Source organism: Micromonas commoda, chromosome 9 (genome assembly GCF_000090985.2).
Source record: "Micromonas commoda chromosome 9, complete sequence".
In the NCBI taxonomy this organism is placed as follows: Eukaryota; Viridiplantae; Chlorophyta; class Mamiellophyceae; order Mamiellales; family Mamiellaceae; genus Micromonas; species Micromonas commoda.
Genome location: NC_013046.1, coordinates 203,479 through 222,157, shown reverse-complemented (window position 1 = coordinate 222,157; position 18,679 = coordinate 203,479). Strand labels below are relative to the sequence as shown.

The window sequence follows — 18,679 nt, the reverse complement described above, 5'->3', positions numbered from 1 at the left end:
CTCATCACTCCTCGCAACGCAACGCACGCATCCGCACCATCGCAAACATCGAAATGCACGCCGTCACCAACGCCGTCTCCCTCAAGCTCACCGGTGTCACCGCCCGCGTCTCCGCCAAGGTCGCGCGCTTCGCGCAGAAGGTGGCGCTCCGCGCCTCCGTCGACGACGAGGCCGTCACGTTCACCGCGGATGACCTCTCCAAGGGCCTCAAGGCTGCCGACGCCGCCTGGGAGGAGAAGGCCGCCGAGCCCGCCGCGGCGCCCGTCGCTTTCTCCGCCGCCATTGACCCCGCCGACGGCTCCGTCGCGGAGGCTGCCCCCCTCGGCGACGACATGTCCATGCTCAACGACGCCATGATCGCCTTCAAGGAGCCCCGCGCGGTTGAGATCATCAACGGCCGCGTCGCGATGATCGGCTGGATGGCGGCTCTCTACGCCGAGATCTCCAACGACCAGTCCCTCACCAGGCAGGTGATCAACACCCGCACCTTCACCCTCGCCGACGGTGTGGTGAAAACCTCCACGATGCCCGCCGCAGGCATGTTCCTCATCCCCGTCACCGTGCTCTTCGTGCTCGCCGCCTCCCTGGCGCCCGTGCTCCGCGGCAACGAGGAGTCCGGCCTTGAGAAGGCTCCGAAGGACTTCGGCCCCTTCAGGGCGGAGTCGGAGATGACCAACGGCCGCGGCGCCATGGTCGGCCTCGTCGCGCTTCTCCTCGCCGAGAAGTTCACCAACGGCGCCGCGCTCTTCTAAGCGGCTGTGGAACTTTCGGCTCATCTTGCGGGCTGAGCGCCGCACCATTCGTTTGACGCCTCGACCGACACCGACGCGGTTCGGACGAGGCGCACGCTGTACGCATACGCGCGATATTCATTTTTTAATACATTGATTTTCGTTGAATTCGCCTTCGCCTCCGCGATGTCGCGCGTGACCTCCTACACAGCCGCGTGCGTTCCTATCCGAAACAAGCTTTGCTCACGAGCAAGTCAGACGTCTCTGCTGGGTGTGCAAAAGTCGTGGCTCGTTTTCCGCCGAACGGGACTCGGCCCCGCCGAGGACGTTCCTCACACCCCGCGCCGCCATGGCCGCCCCGACGAACGAAGGCGCGGGGCCGCCTTCGCCACCCGCGTGCACCGTCATCGCGGCGGTCCTCCAGAACCGCGCGAGGGAGGTTGGCGTCGCGCTGTTCGACAAGCGCGGCGGCCCGTCGCTGGACCTGGAGCAGCACGTCGAGGTTGGAGAGAGCCACGCCACGACGCTGTGCGAGCTGCAGCGCGCGCGACCGGGCGTGATCCTGACGCTCGCGGGCGACAGGGGCGGCGCGCTCGGCGACGCCCTCGCGAGATTCGCGCGCGCGCACGATTGCGCGCTCGTCGAGCTTCCGCGGAAGCAGTTCGGTGCGCGACCACCCCACACAGCTGTGCGCACCGTCGCGCCCGTCGCTTCGAAACAGCTTTGCGCTGCCCGACCCGTCCGCTCACGACCCCACGCCCCGCCCCCAAACAGACGACATCGTGGGCGCGGACCTCGTCGCGCGGTGCGCGCGCCGCGGCTCCAGGCTGGCGCCCAACCCCAAGGACGCCTACCTCGCCTTCGCCGCCGCCGCCGCGGTGCTGCAGTTCGTCGAACACGGAGGCGTCGAGCGCGCGACGAACGACGCGGAAAACTCGTTGGAACCCCTAGTAGGACGTCGCCGCCACCGCTGGGAACCCTTCCCGCTGCACGAAGCCGCGCGCGCGTCCCCGGGAACCGTCGTGGTGACGTGCTGCAGGAGCGAGCACTTCATCGCGCTGGACCCGGCAGCCGCGCGAGTGCTCGAGATCGCGCGACCTCTCGGCCCCACCGGCGAACCCGTCGCCGAACCGAAACGTTCAAACCCGAACCGCTCTTCTAAACCGATTAACCCCCGGACGGACCCGGTCGGCGCCGCGAACGCGCGCGACTCTCGAGCACGCCCCCACGCACGCCGGTCGCTGCTCGGTTTGCTCGACACGTGCGCCACGCGCGGTGGGTCGAGGCTGATGAAGGCGTCGCTCCTTCAGCCCCTGAGGGACCACGCCACGATAAACGCGAGGCTGGACGCGGTGGAGGAGCTGCTTCGGTCCGGCGGGCTCGCGCACGAGTGCCGGCGGAGGTTGGCAGCCACCACGGGCGGGAAAGACGTCGAGGCGGTGACGTCCATGTTCGCCGAGCCGCGACGGCGCCCGTCGGCACCCCACTCGGCACCCCACTCGGCACCCGAGGGTGGCCCCCCCTCTTCGGAGGTCCGTCCGATCGACGCCAACCCCGGAAGGGTCGCGGCGAGGATCCGGACGCTTCTGGACACTCGACGCGCGCTCGAGGAGGTGCCAAAACTCGGCGACGCGCTGAAAAACACCAACGCGGGGTTGCTGAGGGAGATTGGCGAGGTTCTTCGCGACCCCTTCTTCGCCGGTTTCCTGCATCGCATCGACGGGGTGTTCGAGCCGGACGTGGTGGACGGCAGATCCAGTTTCTCCGCCAAGACGAGGCAGGTGTTCGCGGTCAAGTCAGGCGTGGATGCGTTTCTGGACATCGCCAGAAGGAACTTTTGCGAAGCCACCGAGGCTGCGCACGAGCTCATACGCGCCCTTCGCGAGCGCACCGGCCTGGAATCCCCCAGGCTCGATTACACCGCGACCGGGATGTTCCAAATCAAGGTGACCCGGTCCGATTTCGGCAGGTACTCCGTGAACGCGTCCCACTTCGACGCGTCTCTCCCGACGCTGCACGCGATCGACACCCTCGGCGACGACGCGACCCGACCGATAAGAAGGGACGACGACGACGCCGCCGGTGTTCGAAACGACCGCGTCGTGCGGTGCACGTGCGACGGCCTCGACGTCATCAACCGACGGTGCGTCGACTCAGCCGACGAGGCGATGCGAAGGAGCGCCGCCGCGGTTGAATCCGTCGCCGCGTCCGTCCGCGCCAACGTCGCCGCGTTGGGCGCTCTCTCGTCCGCGCTCTCGCTGCTCGACGTCCTGTGCGCGTTCGCCGTCCGGGTCATGACCAGCAAAGGACCGTACGTTCGACCGGTGTTCGGCGATCGCGAGAGCCCGCTGGCGATCGAAGCCGGACGGCACCCGGTGCTGGAGGAGCTCCCGGGCGTGGACTTCGTCGCCAACTCCGCCTACCTCTCCCCGGCGTTCAACCTCTCCGTCGTGACCGGCCCGAACGGTGGGGGTAAGAGCACGTACCTGCGGCAGGTCGCGGTACTCGTCGTCCTGGCGCACTCGGGATGCTTCGTCCCGGCTACGTTTTTCAGCGCGCCGCCCGTCGACGCGATCTTCACCCGCGTCGGCACGAGCGACTCGATGGAGACGGACGCGAGCACGTTCGCGGTGGAGTGCCGCGAGTGCGCCAGGATCCTGTCCCGCGCCACCTGCCACTCCTTGGTCCTCGTCGACGAGCTCGGTCGATCCACCGACAGCGAAGAGGGCGAGAGGTTCGCGTGGGCGACGGCGGAGGCTCTGCTGGAGCGCGGGTGCAAGACCCTGTTCGCCACGCACGCTCGGCGACTCGGTAAACTCGCGCAGCTCTACCCGAACGTCAGGACGTCGACGATGGCGGTGGACCTCGTGGGCGGGCGGCGGCGCGTGGCCGTGGATGACCCGAACCGGAATGGAAACGGGGATGACCAAAACCGACGCATGGAGTGCAGGTACAGGCTCGTGGACGGCGCGTGCGAGGCTCCGCACTACGGCCTCCGAGCCGCGGAGGCGCTCGGAGGTTTTCCCGCGGAGATGATGCGCGACGCGTGGGCGATCGCGCGTCGGGTAGAGACCGCGGCGGCGGCGGCGGCAGCGGCGGCGGCGGCGGCGGCGAGCGATGGCGGCACAGCCGGCGGAGGATTTTTGCCGGGACACAGCCGGCGAGACGCAGCCGGCGACGACGCGACGAGAATCGCCGTCGAACGCGCGGCGCGGACGGCGAAGGTGGCGGAGCGGGCGAGGCGGCTCTTCGAGATTGAAGCCGGCGGGGGTACCGAGGGTGCCGAGGGTCGCGGCGGGCGCGAGAAGAGGGAGGCGGCGCTCGCGTCGCTTCGAGCGACGGCTGCGGATGTGGCGGGATTTGGGGGGGGAGGCGCATGCGCGTGAGCGGGCGGTTCGACGTTGACGGAAACGACGGATGTTTCAGGGCACGTTATGATAGACGAGTGTTTGTACGAAAATCGACGCCGATCCGGATGCTGGCTAGTAGCTAAGATCTTACGAGTCACCGAAAGGCCCGTCTCTCGTCATCACGTCATCCAACGCGGCGAGCGATTCGAGATGTCGTCGAAGTGTCTCTTGCAAGCGTCGGAATGGTTCTTGCAAGGATTCTTGCAAGGTTTCGATCCACGTTCGTAACTCCGTACCCGTCATGGTCTCCATCTCGGCGGGCAATTTTGGCAAGCGTCGGAGTGCTTCTTGCGTGTTTTCGATGCACGTTTCGATGCACGTTTCGCTGTCTTCTTTGAGAGCGACCACCGTCGTCATCTTTTGCCTCGACTTATTCGCCAGGTCCTGGACGAGTTGAATTAGACGTTCGTGACGTAAGTCCTGCTCGAAAGGTTCATCACGCGTCGCCTTCGGCACATTTGTTGGTCTCGATTTCGCCGCCCTCGCCTCCTGTCTCTCGGTGCTGACATCAGCAGCGGCCCTCACGAGCTCCCGCGGCAGCCCGAGCCCGAATCCCCCGAAGATTCCGGACGTCCCGGGGGGCACATCCGCACCTCCCCAACCACCCCCGGCGCTTCCCCCACTCGCGGCGCGGTTCACCGGCATCGGAACGGCATCGGCGTTGTCCGTCGATATCTCGTCCACCACTTCGGAGACACGCGCGGCTTCCCCGGCGGCGTGCGTGTGCGTGCCCTCGCGCTCCACCGCCTCGTCACCGTTCGCCTGCCTCCACACCTTCTTACGCGCTTCGCAACCGCGATGCGCGCACTTAAAGTATCCCACCTTCCGGCCGCGCACGTTCTTGGCGCCGTACTTGTGCCAGACGTAGCCATCCTCCTCGATGTCGCTGCGCCTTCGACCCATCGTCCCCAAATCCGCGCGACGCGGTCCGGCGCGGGCGGCAATGCGAAAAAGCTTTTAGCTAACGAGTCGAGTCGCGCGAGCTGTTCCAACAATCTTGACCAGTATTCTGACCAGCCCGCCGCGCGTTCGTTTACAACTGCTACGCGGCTACGGCTACGGCGCTACACGTTCGCTACACGTTCGCCGCGTCCAGGTCGAACGGCGAGTCCTTCGACTTGAATATGATGACGTTGTGAAGGTCGCACTTGAGGTGGATGTAGTTGGACGTCTCGTGACTGAACGAAGCTCCGAAGTGCTTCCCCACGACGGCGTGGTAGACGCCGTCCGTGGACTTGCCGCTCGACGGATACCGCGCGTCGTACGTCTTCTTGATGTGCTGCGCGACGTCCTTGTACTTGGTGTACTTGTCGAAGGCGTCGATCGTCACCTGCGGGGTTCGTCGCGGCGTGGTCGTGACGCGGGGTCAGTCGATGATGTGCACGCGGCGCAGGTTGGAGATGATGAAATGGTGGAAATTTGGGACGATGATCGGGGGTCGGGGTCGGGGCTGCGGGGTCGCCGTGGCTGTCGGGAGAGGGTTCGGCGACTGACCTCGATCGCCGCCTTCTCGTGCTCGTCGTTCATGTAGCTGAGCACGATGGACACGACGTGCTCCTTCTTCTTCGGCTCGCCCGCCTCGCCCTCGGCGCCCTCGGCGCCCTCCTCCTTGGGCGGGGCCCCGGTCGCGGCATCCGCCGGCGCCGCAGCCTCCGTCGGTTTCTCCTCCGCCATCTCTCCCTCCCCTTTTCCTTCTCCGCGACTCTCGCTCGCACGCGCGAACGTCCTCGCGCGCGCGCTCGCCTCTGGATCCACGACACGCGCCCGTCGACGCTCGTCCGCGAGTGCGTGCGCCCCCCCGAACGGGCGCGAGTGAGAGCCAAAACGGGCTCCATTCGGTCCGACCATGGAATCGGTCGGTCTCCCATTTCGAGCCTGGTATCGAAGGAAGGGAAAGGAGACCGTTGAAACGGGCGTCGGTTCCGAGAAAACAACTCGCGAGCCCCCACGCCGCGCGGGCCGCACACCGCGCGTCGGCTTCCCCGCGGGCTCCATCCGCGAGCAGCGGCAGCAGCAGCCGCCATCGCGGGCGCCGCGACGGATCCGATGGCATCCGACGAACCGTCGACGTCCGCGCTCGCGAAGACGCCGGGCAAAACGTTCTCGGCCAACCTGCCGGCGTCGTGGATGAACAGCGCCAAGACCCCCTCGGGGAAGACGCCGGGCGGGGCGAAGACCCCGGCGCGGCTCAGCCTGGCCAAGACCCCGGCGGGTAAGCCCAAGACCCCGGGCGTTTCCAGCATGTTCTCGCAAGCCCCCGAGCGCGTCGTCGTCGACGCCAAGCCCAAGCCCAAGACCCCGGGCGCGTACCACCGGCAGCTCATGCTCCCGGCGCGAAAGACCCCGGGCAAGAAGGGAGCGCCTGTGGCGAACCCCGCGCCGTCCATGCTCTCCTCCCTTCCCAACGCCACGAGAGCGGAGTTCTGGCTCAACAAGGCGATCCGCGAGGAGGAACGCTCGGGCGACCTCGCGCAGGCGCTCTACCACATCGACGCCGGCATCAAGCGCGGGGCGGAACCCGTCCAATCTCTGCGCGAAGCCAAGACCGCGCTGGAGGCCAGGATGAGGACCGACGCGTCCCCTCCCGAAGCCGCACCCGCGCCCCCCGCGGGAGACGACGGCGACGACGTGGAGGGATCCGTCGTCGTCATGGAGGCTGTGCGCGTCCCGACCCGCATGCTCGACTCCGTCCGCGGTCGCGAGACGGCGGTGACCCAGGTTCGTCGCTCGGCGAGAATGACGCCCGACTCGTCCGGCGCCAGACGCCACTCCCCGAGCGTGCGCGCCGCGATGACCCATAACTCGATCCAGCGGACGCTCAGCGCCAACGACTACGCGTACGTCCCGAACGAAGCCCTCGAGAACACACACGCGAACGGTGCCGACGACGTCGACGACGCGGTCGCCTCGCTGGAAGCCTTCCGCGGCGACATCCGCAACGCGCCGCCGTTGACGTTAACGAACGACGACGACGACGACGACGACGACGCCCGGGGGAACGTCGAGAACCGACCGCGCGATGATGGCGTCGCGGGGACCGATGAGGCGTCGCGGCGGCTGATGGGCGTTACACCGGGCGTTACGACGAGGACGACGCCGCGATCGTTCACTGTCAACTCCTCGGGTAAAAAGTCGCGCGGCGTCGTGTACGTGGACTCGCGCGGTTCGAGCGGCGGTCGTAACGGTCGTAACGGCTCGCTGTCCAAGGCGAGGTCGCTCGACGCCCCCGCGCCGAGGAAGATGAGTTTCTCGTCGCACTCTGGAGACGCCGCCGGAAACGACGAGGCGAGGGGAGTAACGCTCGACTCCGACTCGGTTACACCGGGCGGCGGCGCATCGGTTCCCTCCGTCGAGCTCACCCCGAACAGCGAGTTCGCCGCCATGGAGGCTGCCGCGGAGGCTGAGGCTGCCGCGGAGGCTGCCGCGGCTAGGGCGCGAGCGACCGGCGGGTTCCTCGCGCGAACTTCCTCGGTCCCCGCGAACTACTCGCCGATGAAACCGCCGCAATCGCCGCAGTCGACGAAGAAGTCCGCGGCGGCGGCGATCGCGCGCACACGCGGGGAGGATCCGAAAGAAGAGGAGGAGGAGGAGGAGGAACACGACGTCGCCACCGTGGCCGTCCCGCGATTCGAACCCGCGACCTACGATTCCCCCGCGTCGATGGTCTCGCCCACCGTGCTGCTGCCCAACCTCCCCACCCCGACGCTCCGCCCCGCGGCTGGCTCCACCCCCACGCTCGCGCAGGAGGCTGCGATGGCGAGGACCCCCGCGCCCGCGCCCGTGGCGATCGGCACGTTCGGTCCGTCCCCCGGCAGGGCCGCCAGGGAGGCGGCCGAGGCTCGCGGCGAATCGCCCACGGACGCGGTGGCGGCGGCGGTGGCTGCGGCGACGCCCTTCTCTTGCGTCGACACCAGCCGCCGCGACCGAGCCGCCAAGCGACGGGACAGGGGCGCCGCCGTGAGCCCCGTGGCGTTCGAAGGGAGGAGTCCGCGCGGGGAGGAGGAGACGACGCAGCAGGAGACGCCCGGCGCGGAGTTCGCCAGGCTCGAGGCCGAGGCGGCGGCGGAGGCTCGCGCCGAGGCCCTCGCCGCGGCTGAGCTCGCCGCGGATTTGGCGGATGAGATTGACGATTTCGTCTTTCCCCCGGATCGCGGGGAGGACGGCGAACTCTCGAGACGCGCCGCCAGCCCGCTCGCCTTCGCGGATGAGGACGTCACCGTCGCGTTGCCCACGGTCGGGTTCGCGGCGGCGGCGGCGGCGGGTGCTGACGTGGATGCTGACGAGGATGCTGATGAGGACGCCGACGCGACAGTCTCGATACCCACCGTCGGGTTCAGGCCCGTGCCCATCACCCCGGGGGGCTACCTCGACAGGTACCGCCGCACCCCGGCCGCGTCCACCGCCGCCGCGCCCGCGGGTATCACCCCGGCGTTCAAGGCGCTCGCCGCGCGTGCGCAGTCGCCGGCCATCGCCAAGATGGCGGCGCTCTCGGCGTCAGTCGCGGCGGAGAGCGCCGCCGTTAAATCGGCCCTCGCGGAAGCGCCGCGGTCCCCGGTCAAGTTCACGACCGTCCCGGTCCCGGCGTTCATCGCGAGAGACGACGAGGAACACGCTGGCCAGGAGGAGGAAGAACACGCCGGCCAGGAGGAGGAGGAAGACTTCCTCGAGGCTGCGCCGTCACCCGCGGCGGAGGAGGTAAAGGCGCTCGCGACGGAGGACCCGGCTCCGATGCCCTCGCCGCCCGCGCCGCCCCGCTCCCCGTCCATCGAGGAGATCGCGCCCAACGCGGCGAAGCTCATCGCGACGCCCGGTTCCGAGAAGGAGACGTCACCCCTCTCCGTGTTTGCGCGCATGATGGCCAAGGTTATTCGCGACACCAAGGAGGAGCTCACCAAGTCCGCCGTCAAGGCTCGCGCGACGGAGCTGATGGTTTTAGCCGGGGAGATGCCGTCGCCGCCGAAGAGCGCAGCCTCGCTCCCTTCGCCCGCGGCGAGGACGCCGACGACCGGTCCCGTCGCGGGACTCTCCCCGGTTGACGTAACAGCCGTAACGGCCGTAACGGCTGTTGACGCCGCGTCGGACAAAACCCCGGAAGCAGTTCCGGTGGCGGCGGACAAAGACGACGACGCGGACGTCGAGACGCCCCCCGCCACGCTGCCGTCGCCCATGGGAAGCATCAAGGGATCGCCCGCGGTTCGCGTTCCCGTCGGGCACCCCGCGCACCCCACCGCGTCCACGGGCCTGACGCCGGCGCTGGCCAGGCTGGGCATCGGATCGAGCGCCGCGCCCGCGACCCCGACCGAGACGAAAGACGACCAAGAAGGAGAAGAAGATGAAGAAGATGAAGAAGAAGCGACACCCCTCGGCGTTGTGATGACGGGCGCGCGGGTCACGCGGGGGAGCGTCGCGAGGGGCCGTCACGAGATGCGAAGCGTCGATCGCCTCCACGCCGGCGTCGCGCCGCGCGTCGCCGGGACGCCCGCGAGCGCGAAGAGGGGCGGCGACGGGCGAGAGACCGGAACCGGGAAGAAGAAACCCCCGTCGGGCTCGTCCCCCGCGGGCTCCGCCGCGAAGAGGAGCGGCGGGGGCGGAGGACGCGGATCGAAAAAGTCGAGTCTCGGCGCCGCCGCGGCGGCGGCGGCGGCGGGCGCCACCCCGGGTTCGGTCCCACCCGGCGGTCTTCGCAGGTCCAAGCGACTCTCCCAGGGCGCGGACACCCCGACGAGCGCGAGAAAGCCGTGGGAGAATTGACGAAGTTAAAAGAGGGACGAATTTCTTTCGACGAACGACTCAAACTCGGACGCGAAGACGATGAATCACTCACGAATAGAAGACACGAACGCGACACGTCATCATGACGTCGACTTTACTCACCAGTAGTGACGGTGTTCGTGGCACCACGCTCGGCGCTCGCGCTCGTCATCGCGCGTTCCAGCGCGAGCCGAGCCGCGACGGCGTTCGGCCTACTGGAAGCGTCCCTCGAGATCATCGAATCGATCGCCGCCCTCGTCTCCGTCCCGTACGCCAAACGCGCGCTCTCCCCCCACCGGTATTTACCGCTGAGCACCGCCAGGGCGAGGCTACCCCCCGTCTCCCCGCTCGCCGACTCGAACGGCGATTTGCCCCCCGACGTAAGCGAGAAGAGCGCGCACCCCAGGCTCCACACGTCGCACGCCCCGCCGTCGATCGTCGCGTCGCCACCCGAAGGGCAGTCCCAGAGCTCCGGCGCCCTGAACGGCGCGGTGCTCTCGCGCTCGGCGCACTCCTGGACCCTGAGTGCCTCCTGGCGGGACGCGACCGCGCGTGTCGCGGTACGCGCCGAGCCAAAGTCCATGAGCACCGCTCGAAAACCACCCGGGCACGATCCTTCAGCTCCGTCCATCGAATCCATGACCGATTCCAACAGGACGTTGCCCGGCTTGACGTCGTAGTGCGCGATTCCCAACGCGTGCATGTGCTCCAACCCGCGGCACAGCTGGCAACCGATGCCGAGGAGCTGTAACGGCGTGAACGCCTTGGCGACGGGTCTGCTCACGCATCGGTCCAGCGCGGTTCCCTCCGGGAACGCCGGGAAGACCATGTGGCATCGCCTCGGGCCCCCTCCCGCGCCACCCGCGGGGCGGGTCCGGGCGGGCGAGGCGATGACGTAGGAGGTGGACGGCGGATGCGGTTCTTCCTCGATCTCGCCGAGGATGAGCGGTAGGAGGTTGGGATGGTCGATCCGGCGCATGGTCTCCATCTCGCGCAGCGCGTCGTCCTCCTGCTCGCGCTCGTGGATGAGCATCCGCTTGAGCGCGACGTCGACCCCGCGCGAATCCGGCACCTCCCTGGCGAGGAAGACGTAGGAGAATCCGCCCTCGCCGAGCTGCTGCTGGACCTGGAAGCGGCGGCCTTGGACGGTGACCTCCTCGGGGGGGAGCATGCTGCGTCCCCAGTCGCCCACCATCTTCATCAGGCGCTGCGACGGCGGGGGAGGGAGGAGGGTGGCGTGATGAGAGGATCTCGAGAGGATGCGGAGGGGCGCGGTGCGATTGGAAGGGGCGAGCGGGATCGCGGGACGCACCGACGGCGAGCATATCGATTGCAGATCGTCCACGGCGCCGTTCGCTTGGGCGCCGTCGCCGAGAAGTCGTCGAAGGGGCTCCATGTCACCCCGGGCTGCGCCCCACGCGGTGAGCCCACACCCTGAATGACAGACATCCCCTGTTGGTAGCACCAAGTATCGACGAGAACGATGAGCTCCGACGTTTCCGCCCCACTCCGCGTCGCGCCCCCGAGACGCGTCGCGATGTCGGGTCAGGGCGATCCCCCGCGGACGCACTACGACATCCTCGGCGTCGACCCGACGACGTCGACCACCGAGGACATCAAGCACGCGTACCGGCAGAAGGCACGCGTCGAACCCGCCCACCTACCCGTCCCTCCAGCCCTCCGCCGCCCAAATTGTTCGGCACCCTCACCGCGCCCCACCCACCCCCGCCCGTCGCGCAGGCGCTCACCACGCACCCGGACAAGAACAAGGGCGAGGACGAGGAGTTCGTCAGGGTCAAGCGCGCGTGGGAGGTCCTATCCGACCCGGACGAGCGCAAGAAATACGACGCGCAGCTGGCGTCGCGTCGCGTCGAGACGGTCATCGACGAGCACCTCGACCTGAACGACCTGCAATCGGAGGAGGGGTACTTCACGGAGGACGAGCTGGACATGAACTACACGCCGCCGCAGCTGGGCAGGCGGCTGACGTGCAGGTACTGGCATCCGTGCAGGTGCGGCGGGGGGTTCGAGGTCATGGCGGACGAGCTGCACCAGGACTTTGACCACGTGGACCTGCCGTGCTTCAACTGCTCGCTGCACGTGCGAGTCACGTACGGGTGCGAGTAGGAGGCGACGAGGAGGAGGAGGCGACGAGGAGGAGGCGACGAGGAGGAGGCGACGAGGCGAGGAGGAGGAGGCGACGAGGAGGCGACGAGGCGAGGAGGAGGAGGCGACGAGGAGGCGACGAGGCGAGGAGGAGGAGGCGCGTGGAGGGACGGGGGAACGCGCGCGCGACGATCGAGATAGCCGATAGAGTGTGACGCATCACTTGTAGAATCGCCGCCGCGCGCCCGCGGACGCAAACGCGTCATCGCTCGTCGTCGGGCTTCGGCTCGGCGGGCTCGGGCGCTCGCTCGGGCTCGGGCACCTTCTCGGGCTCGGACTCAGGCTCGGGCACCTTCTCGGGCTCAGGCTCGGGCTCAGGCTCAGGCTCAGGGACCTTCTCGGGCTCAGGCTCGGGCTCAGGCTCAGGCTCGGGCACTTTCTCGGGCTCGGGCTCAGGCTCAGGCTCGGGCACCTTCTCGGGCGCGACCCTCCCTCTCCCTCCGGCTCTCATCCTCTCCTCGAGCTTGCCCTTGCTCTCCGCCGCTCGGCTCTCGATCGCGTCACCCAACGTCTCGCGCGCGTCCTCGAAACTTCGCACCGCGTTGACCGCCGCGTCAGCCGCAGCCACCTTGTTGTTTCCCCGGCGCCACCAACGCGTGCGACCGTCGGCGAAGACGTCGTCGTCGCCGCCGCCGCCGCCCGCGCTGGGATCGGCGAGCTCGCTGAGGATGTACGCGATCTTGTTCGCCGGGGGTCGCTCCTTGGCCTTTGCGGACCAGCACGCCTCGATGATGCGGCGGACGGGCCGCGGGGTCCCGGGTTCCTCCACCCCGTCGCCGTCCTCGGGCTCGAGAAAGCCCGGGCGCTTACCCTGCATCACCTGACTGACGACCGCCGCCTCCGGCATGTTACCGAACGGGACGCGACGCTCGTAAATCTCCCAGAGCGTCACCCCGAGCGCGTACACGTCCGTGGCGTTGGATTTGGGCGAATCCTCGAAGAGCTCGGGGGCGGACCACGCGACCGTCAGCGCCGCGCCGCTCCGACCGACGTTCGCCGCGGTCATCGTCTTGCTCCTGTTCTTCGCCTCGGACATCCCAAAGTCGCAGATTTTGACCGAGCGGTTCTTGGTCAGCAGCACGTTCCCAGCCTTCATGTCGCCGTGCACGATGGACACGTCCGGGAGGTGTAGGTACGCGATGCCGGTGGCGGTCTCGGCCGCTATCCTCGCGGTGGTCGCCCGGTCGAGAACTTCGTCGACGTCTCGGAGCAGGACATCGAGCGAACCGCCCTCGCAGAGCTCCATCACGATCCACGCCCGCTCCGGGACGACGCCGAACACGCGAAGGATGTTCGGATGGTTCAACGAGCACATGATCATCGCCTCTCGGCGCACCGACTTGACCACCGACGCGGGTACCTTCTCGGATACGCTCGCGGAGCTCACGGCGCCGCCGACCGTGGCGAACATGGCCTTCACGGCGACCGCCTGTCCGTTGAGCGACGCCTTGAACACCGCCCCGTAGCCTCCGGATCCGAGCACGTCCTCGGCGTCCAACGCGACGTCGGCGGCGGGAATCTCCGGCGTGATGTCGACGAGTCGCGGAAGCTTCTGCTTCGCCATGAACGCCTCGAGATTTTTTAGCTTACCCTCCAGCTTGAGCAGATCGCCGCTGGGATCCGGGACGAGGCAGTCGGCGAGCCGGCGATAGCCGCGCGCGATGAGCTTCTTGCGAAGGTAGGGACCGAAGAAGCAGGTCAAGATTCCCAGCGCCGTCGGCGGGGCTAGGAGCCCGATGGAAAAGAGGATGGTGATGATCTCGATGACTTGATCCTGCGACGAGGACTCCGCGGCAGTCGGTGGCCGTGGTGACGACTGCGGCCACGGCGGCGGCGGCGGCGGCATCGGCGGCATCCCTAACTTCGGCGGCGGCGACGGCGGCGGTGGCGGCGGTGGCACGGCCGGCGGCTTAATCTTGAAAACACGCAGTTCTCCGGTACCGGTTATTTCTCTCGCCTGACCCATGGGCGCGCCAATTGCAACGACAGAGCCGTTTGAACTCAACGCCACGGAAGTGCCGAACTGATCCCCCGTGTCTAAACCCACGATGTCAGCACCCGTTTGAACCCAACCAGTTGCATCTCCTGGATCTATCTCATAAATCTGAACGTATCCGTTGTCAGCGCCAACCAAATCGTGCTGTGACGCGCCGATGGCAAGTTTCGTGCCATCGCTGGAAAGCGCGATAGATGTGCCGAAGGCGTCGATTCTCCCGATCGCCCCCGTCGGGCTCCCATTGTCTGATTTCCATTGGTTCGTAGACCATCTAGGTATCCTATACGTATCGACGACACCGACAGCGCCAGTTAATGAAACCTTGTGATACGGAGCACTGACAGCAAATGCTTTGCCATCGCTCGACATGGCCACGGACTGCCCAAATCCGTCCGAACTTTTACCTTCTGCTATCGCTACTGAGTTAATCGATGTCGTAGTGAGTAACGACGGCCCATCCAACGAATATATTTGATCCCAAGTTCCCATGGTCCCGTACTGGAGCACCTTGATGTGACCTGACCCAGCAACACCGCTACCAGTTTTTTCAGGTTGGCCGACGATCAAACTTGCGCCATCGGCCGAGAGCGAAACAGAATTACCGAAACCACCGTCCACCACAGTAGATGAAATATCCGCGCCCAGCTGTGTCCATGTAATACTCGCAGAGACCCACTCAAACACCCGGACCTTAGACAATCCCGGCAATCCTACAGCCAAACGACCACCGTCGCTGGATAGGGACACGGAGGTTCCAACAAAATTATCACCAGACTGTCCGTCGATGTCACCTCCCAGCTGCGACCAAGCATTCGAAATCAATTCAAACACCCGCACATGCCCGGAATTTGCATTCAGCGCTGGGTTCATATTGTTCGGAGAGCCAACTGCGAGGCGGTTCCCGTCGCCAGACAGCGATATTGAAGCGTGATAACCGTCTCCGGCCGCTTCACTCTCGATCTTTTGGCCGAGCTGCTGCCACTGTGACCCGGATGCTGCGTTCGAGTTGTGCTCGTAGACGACGACAACCCCTTTCCCCCCCAAAGAGCCATCGGTCCCATCCTTATATATGACAGCTATCCTCGTGCCGTCGCTACTGATAGACACGTTTCTTGAGAAACCGGCGCCGGAGCCGACGACTGCATCATCGACCTGCTCCCAAGTCGCAGAAGTCCCGAATAAGTTACCGTCGCACTGCGTGTCTCCCGAAGTCTTGACATCCCCGGCCGTGTTCGTCAAAACCGTGATCGATATGTCACATGCAGCACACGTGCCCGCCTGCACTCTCTCATCGACTCCGCAGAGTATCGAAGCCTCAAGTTCCGTCCCCGCCACAAGCAAGGCCAAAAGCCAGACGCCTACGTGCACCCGCATCCGAGGGAAGGACCGGAATTTGGGCATCATGATGTCGGAGCCGGCGACCCGACGGCCAGGTGGCGCCGACCCGGCGATGGGTTTAGCGCGAAAAGAGTCGCAACCGACTCCCCGTGCGAACCTCGCCTCACGGCGAGCAGCCCAACGCCCGCGCGTGCGTCGCTCTCCCGTTGGTTTTGTCCCCAGATCGCTCGTCGACTTGCTTCTGGCCGAGAATTTCACGCACCCGGCTGCTGGGGCAGCAGCCAGATCACGATCCGGGCACCGGGAAAATCCGCGCGCGACGACGAGGGCGAGGACTTCGTTCACGATAACTCTGCGATGATGGATGAATTAAAATCGTGGTGGAGCGTCGAACGGACCATCCGCACTCACTCCTCGGCGAAGTTCGCCTCGTCGACGGCGCCGCCCGCGACCGTACTCGACGCCCGCTCGTCCTGCTCCGTCTCGTACTCTCGGATGCCGCCGAGCAGCGTCTCCTCTTGCAGCGCGGCGACGTCCCGGCCGTCTTCGTCCCACCACCGAATCTCCCCGTTGCCGATGAGCGCGTTCAGGGCGGCGACGTGCGGGTCGTAGAACCTGTGGAGCTTCTGGCGCGTGGGCGGGTCGATGGCGGTGTCCACCGCGAAACCTCGCGGGAGCTCGGCGAAGTATCGCAGACCCGGGGAGAAGGAAAAGTCCTCGAAGAAGGCGTCGTCGACGTCGCCGACACCCGCGGCGGCACCCGCGTCGGCACCCGCATCGGCACCCGCATCGGCACCCTCCCCCCCGTGCAGGTGCGGCTTACCCAGGGCACCGGCCGCGTCGCCGCCGAGCAGACGCCTGGCGACGCTCACCTTCGACGCGTCAACTAACTCCGCGCCCCGCCGAGCCCTGCCGATGAGCTCGCTCGCCTTGCGCGTCGCGTGGCTGACGCCGCCGGTCCAACCCCACGAGTGAAAACCCCTCGCGCCGATGTGCTCCACGAAGCGAAGCGCGTCCCTCCACGTCCGCCTGGCCGTGGTGGACGCGACGTCCACCGACGCCGCCCGCGTCAGCGGCGTCAAACCGCCGGGGTTGGGATACGGATACGAGCGGATTCGAGGAGCGGCGAAGGTTTTCCGATCGGAATCCCCTACGCCGCCGTTGCCGCCGCCGCGCCAGTGCGGGTAGGTGCGAAGGGCGCTCTGGTGCACCACGTCCGGACGCGGCAGCGACAGCCCCGCCTCGTCGCCGTCCTCGATGCGCCGTCCTCGATGCTCCAGACCGGAATTTTCCAGCCCCGACAAACCCGCGCCCGTGCTCGCCGCGGCGGTGGCCAGCATCAAGTCGCTCGTCACGCTCACGGGGTCGACGAGGGGTAAACCGAGCATGCGCCACTCGATGAGCACCACCGCGAGCGTCGCCATCCCGGACGAAAACGCCTGGTCCGCGGTCACCACCAGCACGTTCTGCGGGGGGACGTACTCGTAGAAGCGTTTGAGCTGGTTCACGTACACCCCGGCGCGAACGGGGGAAAACGCGAGTTCGCCCTTTCGAGCGCACGCGTCCGACTCGTACACCGAGGACGGCCGGCCAATCCGCTTACGCCTCGTGGCGCCGCCGAGTGTCGATGACGTGGACGTTCCAGACGCTGAAGACGTTCCAGACGAAGTCCCGGGGGAGACGTCTGAGGACCCGGAGTGTTTGACGGTGGCGCAGCCTCGCTCGGCGCCGCAGCCGGGCCACCGCTCGTATCCCTGCTCGAGCGCAACCTTGGCGCAGCACTCGGCGTTGCGCTTAAACTCGGGGTGGTCCTCCGGGAGCATGAAGTCGCTGCCGCACACCTCCGCGATGGCGAGGTCGACGTCTAGAACCTTCCGGAAACCTTCGGCGTCGTACGTGATCCACGCGGCTTCCTCCTCCTCCTTGGGCTCCTCCTTGGGCTCCTCCTTCGCCTTCGACGCCGTCGTCTCTCCGGATGACGCGTCCGGATCGCCTCCGAGCTTTGAGGCGTCGCCGCCGCCCTCGGCGTCCTTCGCCCCGTCCGCCGCCGCTGATGCCGACGGGGCAGCCTTCGAAGGCTCCTTAGAAGTCTTCGAGAAACCAGCCTTCGAAGGAGCCTTCGAATGAGACTTTGAAGCCTTCTCGGCGGCTTCCTCCGCCAGCGCCGCTTCGCTTCGCCTGATCCACCCGTTAAACTCCCGCTCCGGCGTGTTCTCCAGCGTCCCCGCGAACACCGTCAGCGCGTTCTCCACGGGGTTACCCAGCAGCAAGAGCGCGCGGGTCTCGTCGGGTCCCATCGTCTCGCACATCCGCCTCGGCGCCCACCCGGAGTATAAAAGGTCCTCGTTGGTTTGGAACCGCGGCGCTCCCAGGTACTTGTCCTCGCGGGTGCACCTGGCGTAGTTGTCCTTGACGTACGCGCGCTGGTCCTTGAGCGGGATGGCGCCCGGCGTTCGCCACTTGGGATCGGAGAAGAAGTCGTCGAACGGCGAGGCGGCGGCGCACGCGACGCTCTTCTCGTCGAGCAAAGTGTGGAGCTCCATCGTGGGCGCGCCTCGAGATCCGGCGACGATGAAGTCGGGGAACCTGTCGCGGCCCATGTCGCTGCGAAGGACGTCCCCGCCCGCGCCCTGCCGGCATCCCTTGAACGCGTTCACCGCCTCGGTGGAGTTGGCGATGTATCCCACCTGGATGCTCCGGCCGTCGCGGCCCTCCGGCAGCGACGCGGGGAAGTGCGGCGAGCGGGTGATGCGCACGATGCTGATGCAAGAGAAGGCGGCGATGAGCGTGCACGCCGCCCAGAAGACGATGGGCTCGGACGCGCGGAAGAACCACGCCAGCGTGCTCTCCTTGTACACGGGCCGGCCTTGCTCGTCCACGCCCAAGGAGTGATGCGACGGCGCGGCGGGGTAGCCGTCGTAGCTGTCGTCGTCGTCCTTCTCCGCTGTGGCTCCGTACACGGGACGATGCCACTGCTGCGACGAGCTCTGCGCGCGCGCGGACCTGCTCGGCGCCCACCGCGACGACCCGGGCTGGCTCGCCCCCGCCTCGGCGCCCCACTCCAAGTCCTTTGACATCATCTTGACGTCCCTACCCCTACGCGTGCGGTGCTACTCACCGACACGCCCGGCTCTGACCGGCCGCAGATCTCGTCCCCGAGTGTAACCACCGTGTAGATAAAAATGTCCGAGTCCTGAGACGGATGTTGAAATGGAAAGTGCGATCACAGATTTTATGGGTGGATGGCAATCAACTCATGGTTGACGATTTTGGTTATACTCTGTGAC

The 18,679-nt window shown here is 67.0% G+C and overlaps 9 protein-coding genes across 9 annotated transcripts; 4 read left to right on the top strand and 5 right to left on the bottom strand.

Annotated features, from left to right (window-relative positions):
* Window positions 1-53: 53 nt before the first annotated feature.
* On the top strand, window positions 54-752 carry CBR/ELIP4 (carotene biosynthesis related or early light induced-like protein; the record flags this gene model as incomplete). Its single annotated transcript, XM_002504443.1, has 1 exon — window positions 54-752. One exon carries the CDS (start codon window positions 54-56, stop codon window positions 750-752), a length of 699 nt encoding a protein of 232 aa, XP_002504489.1.
* A 328-nt stretch (window positions 753-1,080) lies between these two features.
* Window positions 1,081-4,117, top strand: MSH4 (MutS 4; the record flags this gene model as incomplete). Its single annotated transcript, XM_002504442.1, has 2 exons — window positions 1,081-1,396; window positions 1,506-4,117. The coding sequence occupies 2 exons, from the start codon at window positions 1,081-1,083 to the stop codon at window positions 4,115-4,117; spliced, it is 2,928 nt and encodes a 975-aa protein (XP_002504488.1).
* A 111-nt stretch (window positions 4,118-4,228) lies between these two features.
* On the bottom strand, window positions 4,229-5,044 carry MICPUN_61119 (WRKY family transcription factor; the record flags this gene model as incomplete). The annotated part of the gene is made up of 1 exon (XM_002504134.1): window positions 4,229-5,044. The coding sequence occupies one exon, from the start codon at window positions 5,042-5,044 to the stop codon at window positions 4,229-4,231; it is 816 nt and encodes a 271-aa protein (XP_002504180.1).
* An 81-nt stretch (window positions 5,045-5,125) lies between these two features.
* ODALC6 (flagellar outer dynein arm light chain 6) lies at window positions 5,126-5,904 on the bottom strand. Its single transcript, XM_002504133.1, has 2 exons — window positions 5,636-5,904; window positions 5,126-5,471 (listed from the first exon to the last, which is right to left on the bottom strand). The coding sequence occupies exons 1-2, from the start codon at window positions 5,813-5,815 to the stop codon at window positions 5,217-5,219; spliced, it is 435 nt and encodes a 144-aa protein (XP_002504179.1). The 5' UTR covers window positions 5,816-5,904; the 3' UTR covers window positions 5,126-5,216.
* Window positions 5,905-6,187: 283 nt separating this feature from the next.
* Window positions 6,188-10,016, top strand: MICPUN_61117 (hypothetical protein; the record flags this gene model as incomplete). Its single annotated transcript, XM_002504441.1, has 1 exon — window positions 6,188-10,016. One exon carries the CDS (start codon window positions 6,188-6,190, stop codon window positions 9,890-9,892), a length of 3,705 nt encoding a protein of 1,234 aa, XP_002504487.1. The 3' UTR covers window positions 9,893-10,016.
* On the bottom strand, window positions 9,947-11,288 carry STK16 (serine/threonine-protein kinase; the record flags this gene model as incomplete). The annotated part of the gene is made up of 2 exons (XM_002504132.1): window positions 9,947-11,099; window positions 11,205-11,288. The coding sequence occupies 2 exons, from the start codon at window positions 11,286-11,288 to the stop codon at window positions 10,008-10,010; spliced, it is 1,176 nt and encodes a 391-aa protein (XP_002504178.1). The 3' UTR covers window positions 9,947-10,007.
* A 141-nt stretch (window positions 11,289-11,429) lies between these two features.
* DNAJ (DnaJ chaperone) lies at window positions 11,430-12,019 on the top strand (the record flags this gene model as incomplete). Its single annotated transcript, XM_002504440.1, has 2 exons — window positions 11,430-11,537; window positions 11,633-12,019. The coding sequence occupies 2 exons, from the start codon at window positions 11,430-11,432 to the stop codon at window positions 12,017-12,019; spliced, it is 495 nt and encodes a 164-aa protein (XP_002504486.1).
* Window positions 12,020-12,260: 241 nt separating this feature from the next.
* Window positions 12,261-13,304, bottom strand: MICPUN_85051 (predicted protein; the record flags this gene model as incomplete). Its single annotated transcript, XM_002504131.1, has 1 exon — window positions 12,261-13,304. One exon carries the CDS (start codon window positions 13,302-13,304, stop codon window positions 12,261-12,263), a length of 1,044 nt encoding a protein of 347 aa, XP_002504177.1.
* A 2,495-nt stretch (window positions 13,305-15,799) lies between these two features.
* MICPUN_106004 (predicted protein) lies at window positions 15,800-18,472 on the bottom strand (the record flags this gene model as incomplete). The annotated part of the gene is made up of 1 exon (XM_002504130.1): window positions 15,800-18,472. The coding sequence occupies one exon, from the start codon at window positions 18,470-18,472 to the stop codon at window positions 15,800-15,802; it is 2,673 nt and encodes an 890-aa protein (XP_002504176.1).
* Between the last annotated feature and the right edge of the window lie 207 nt (window positions 18,473-18,679).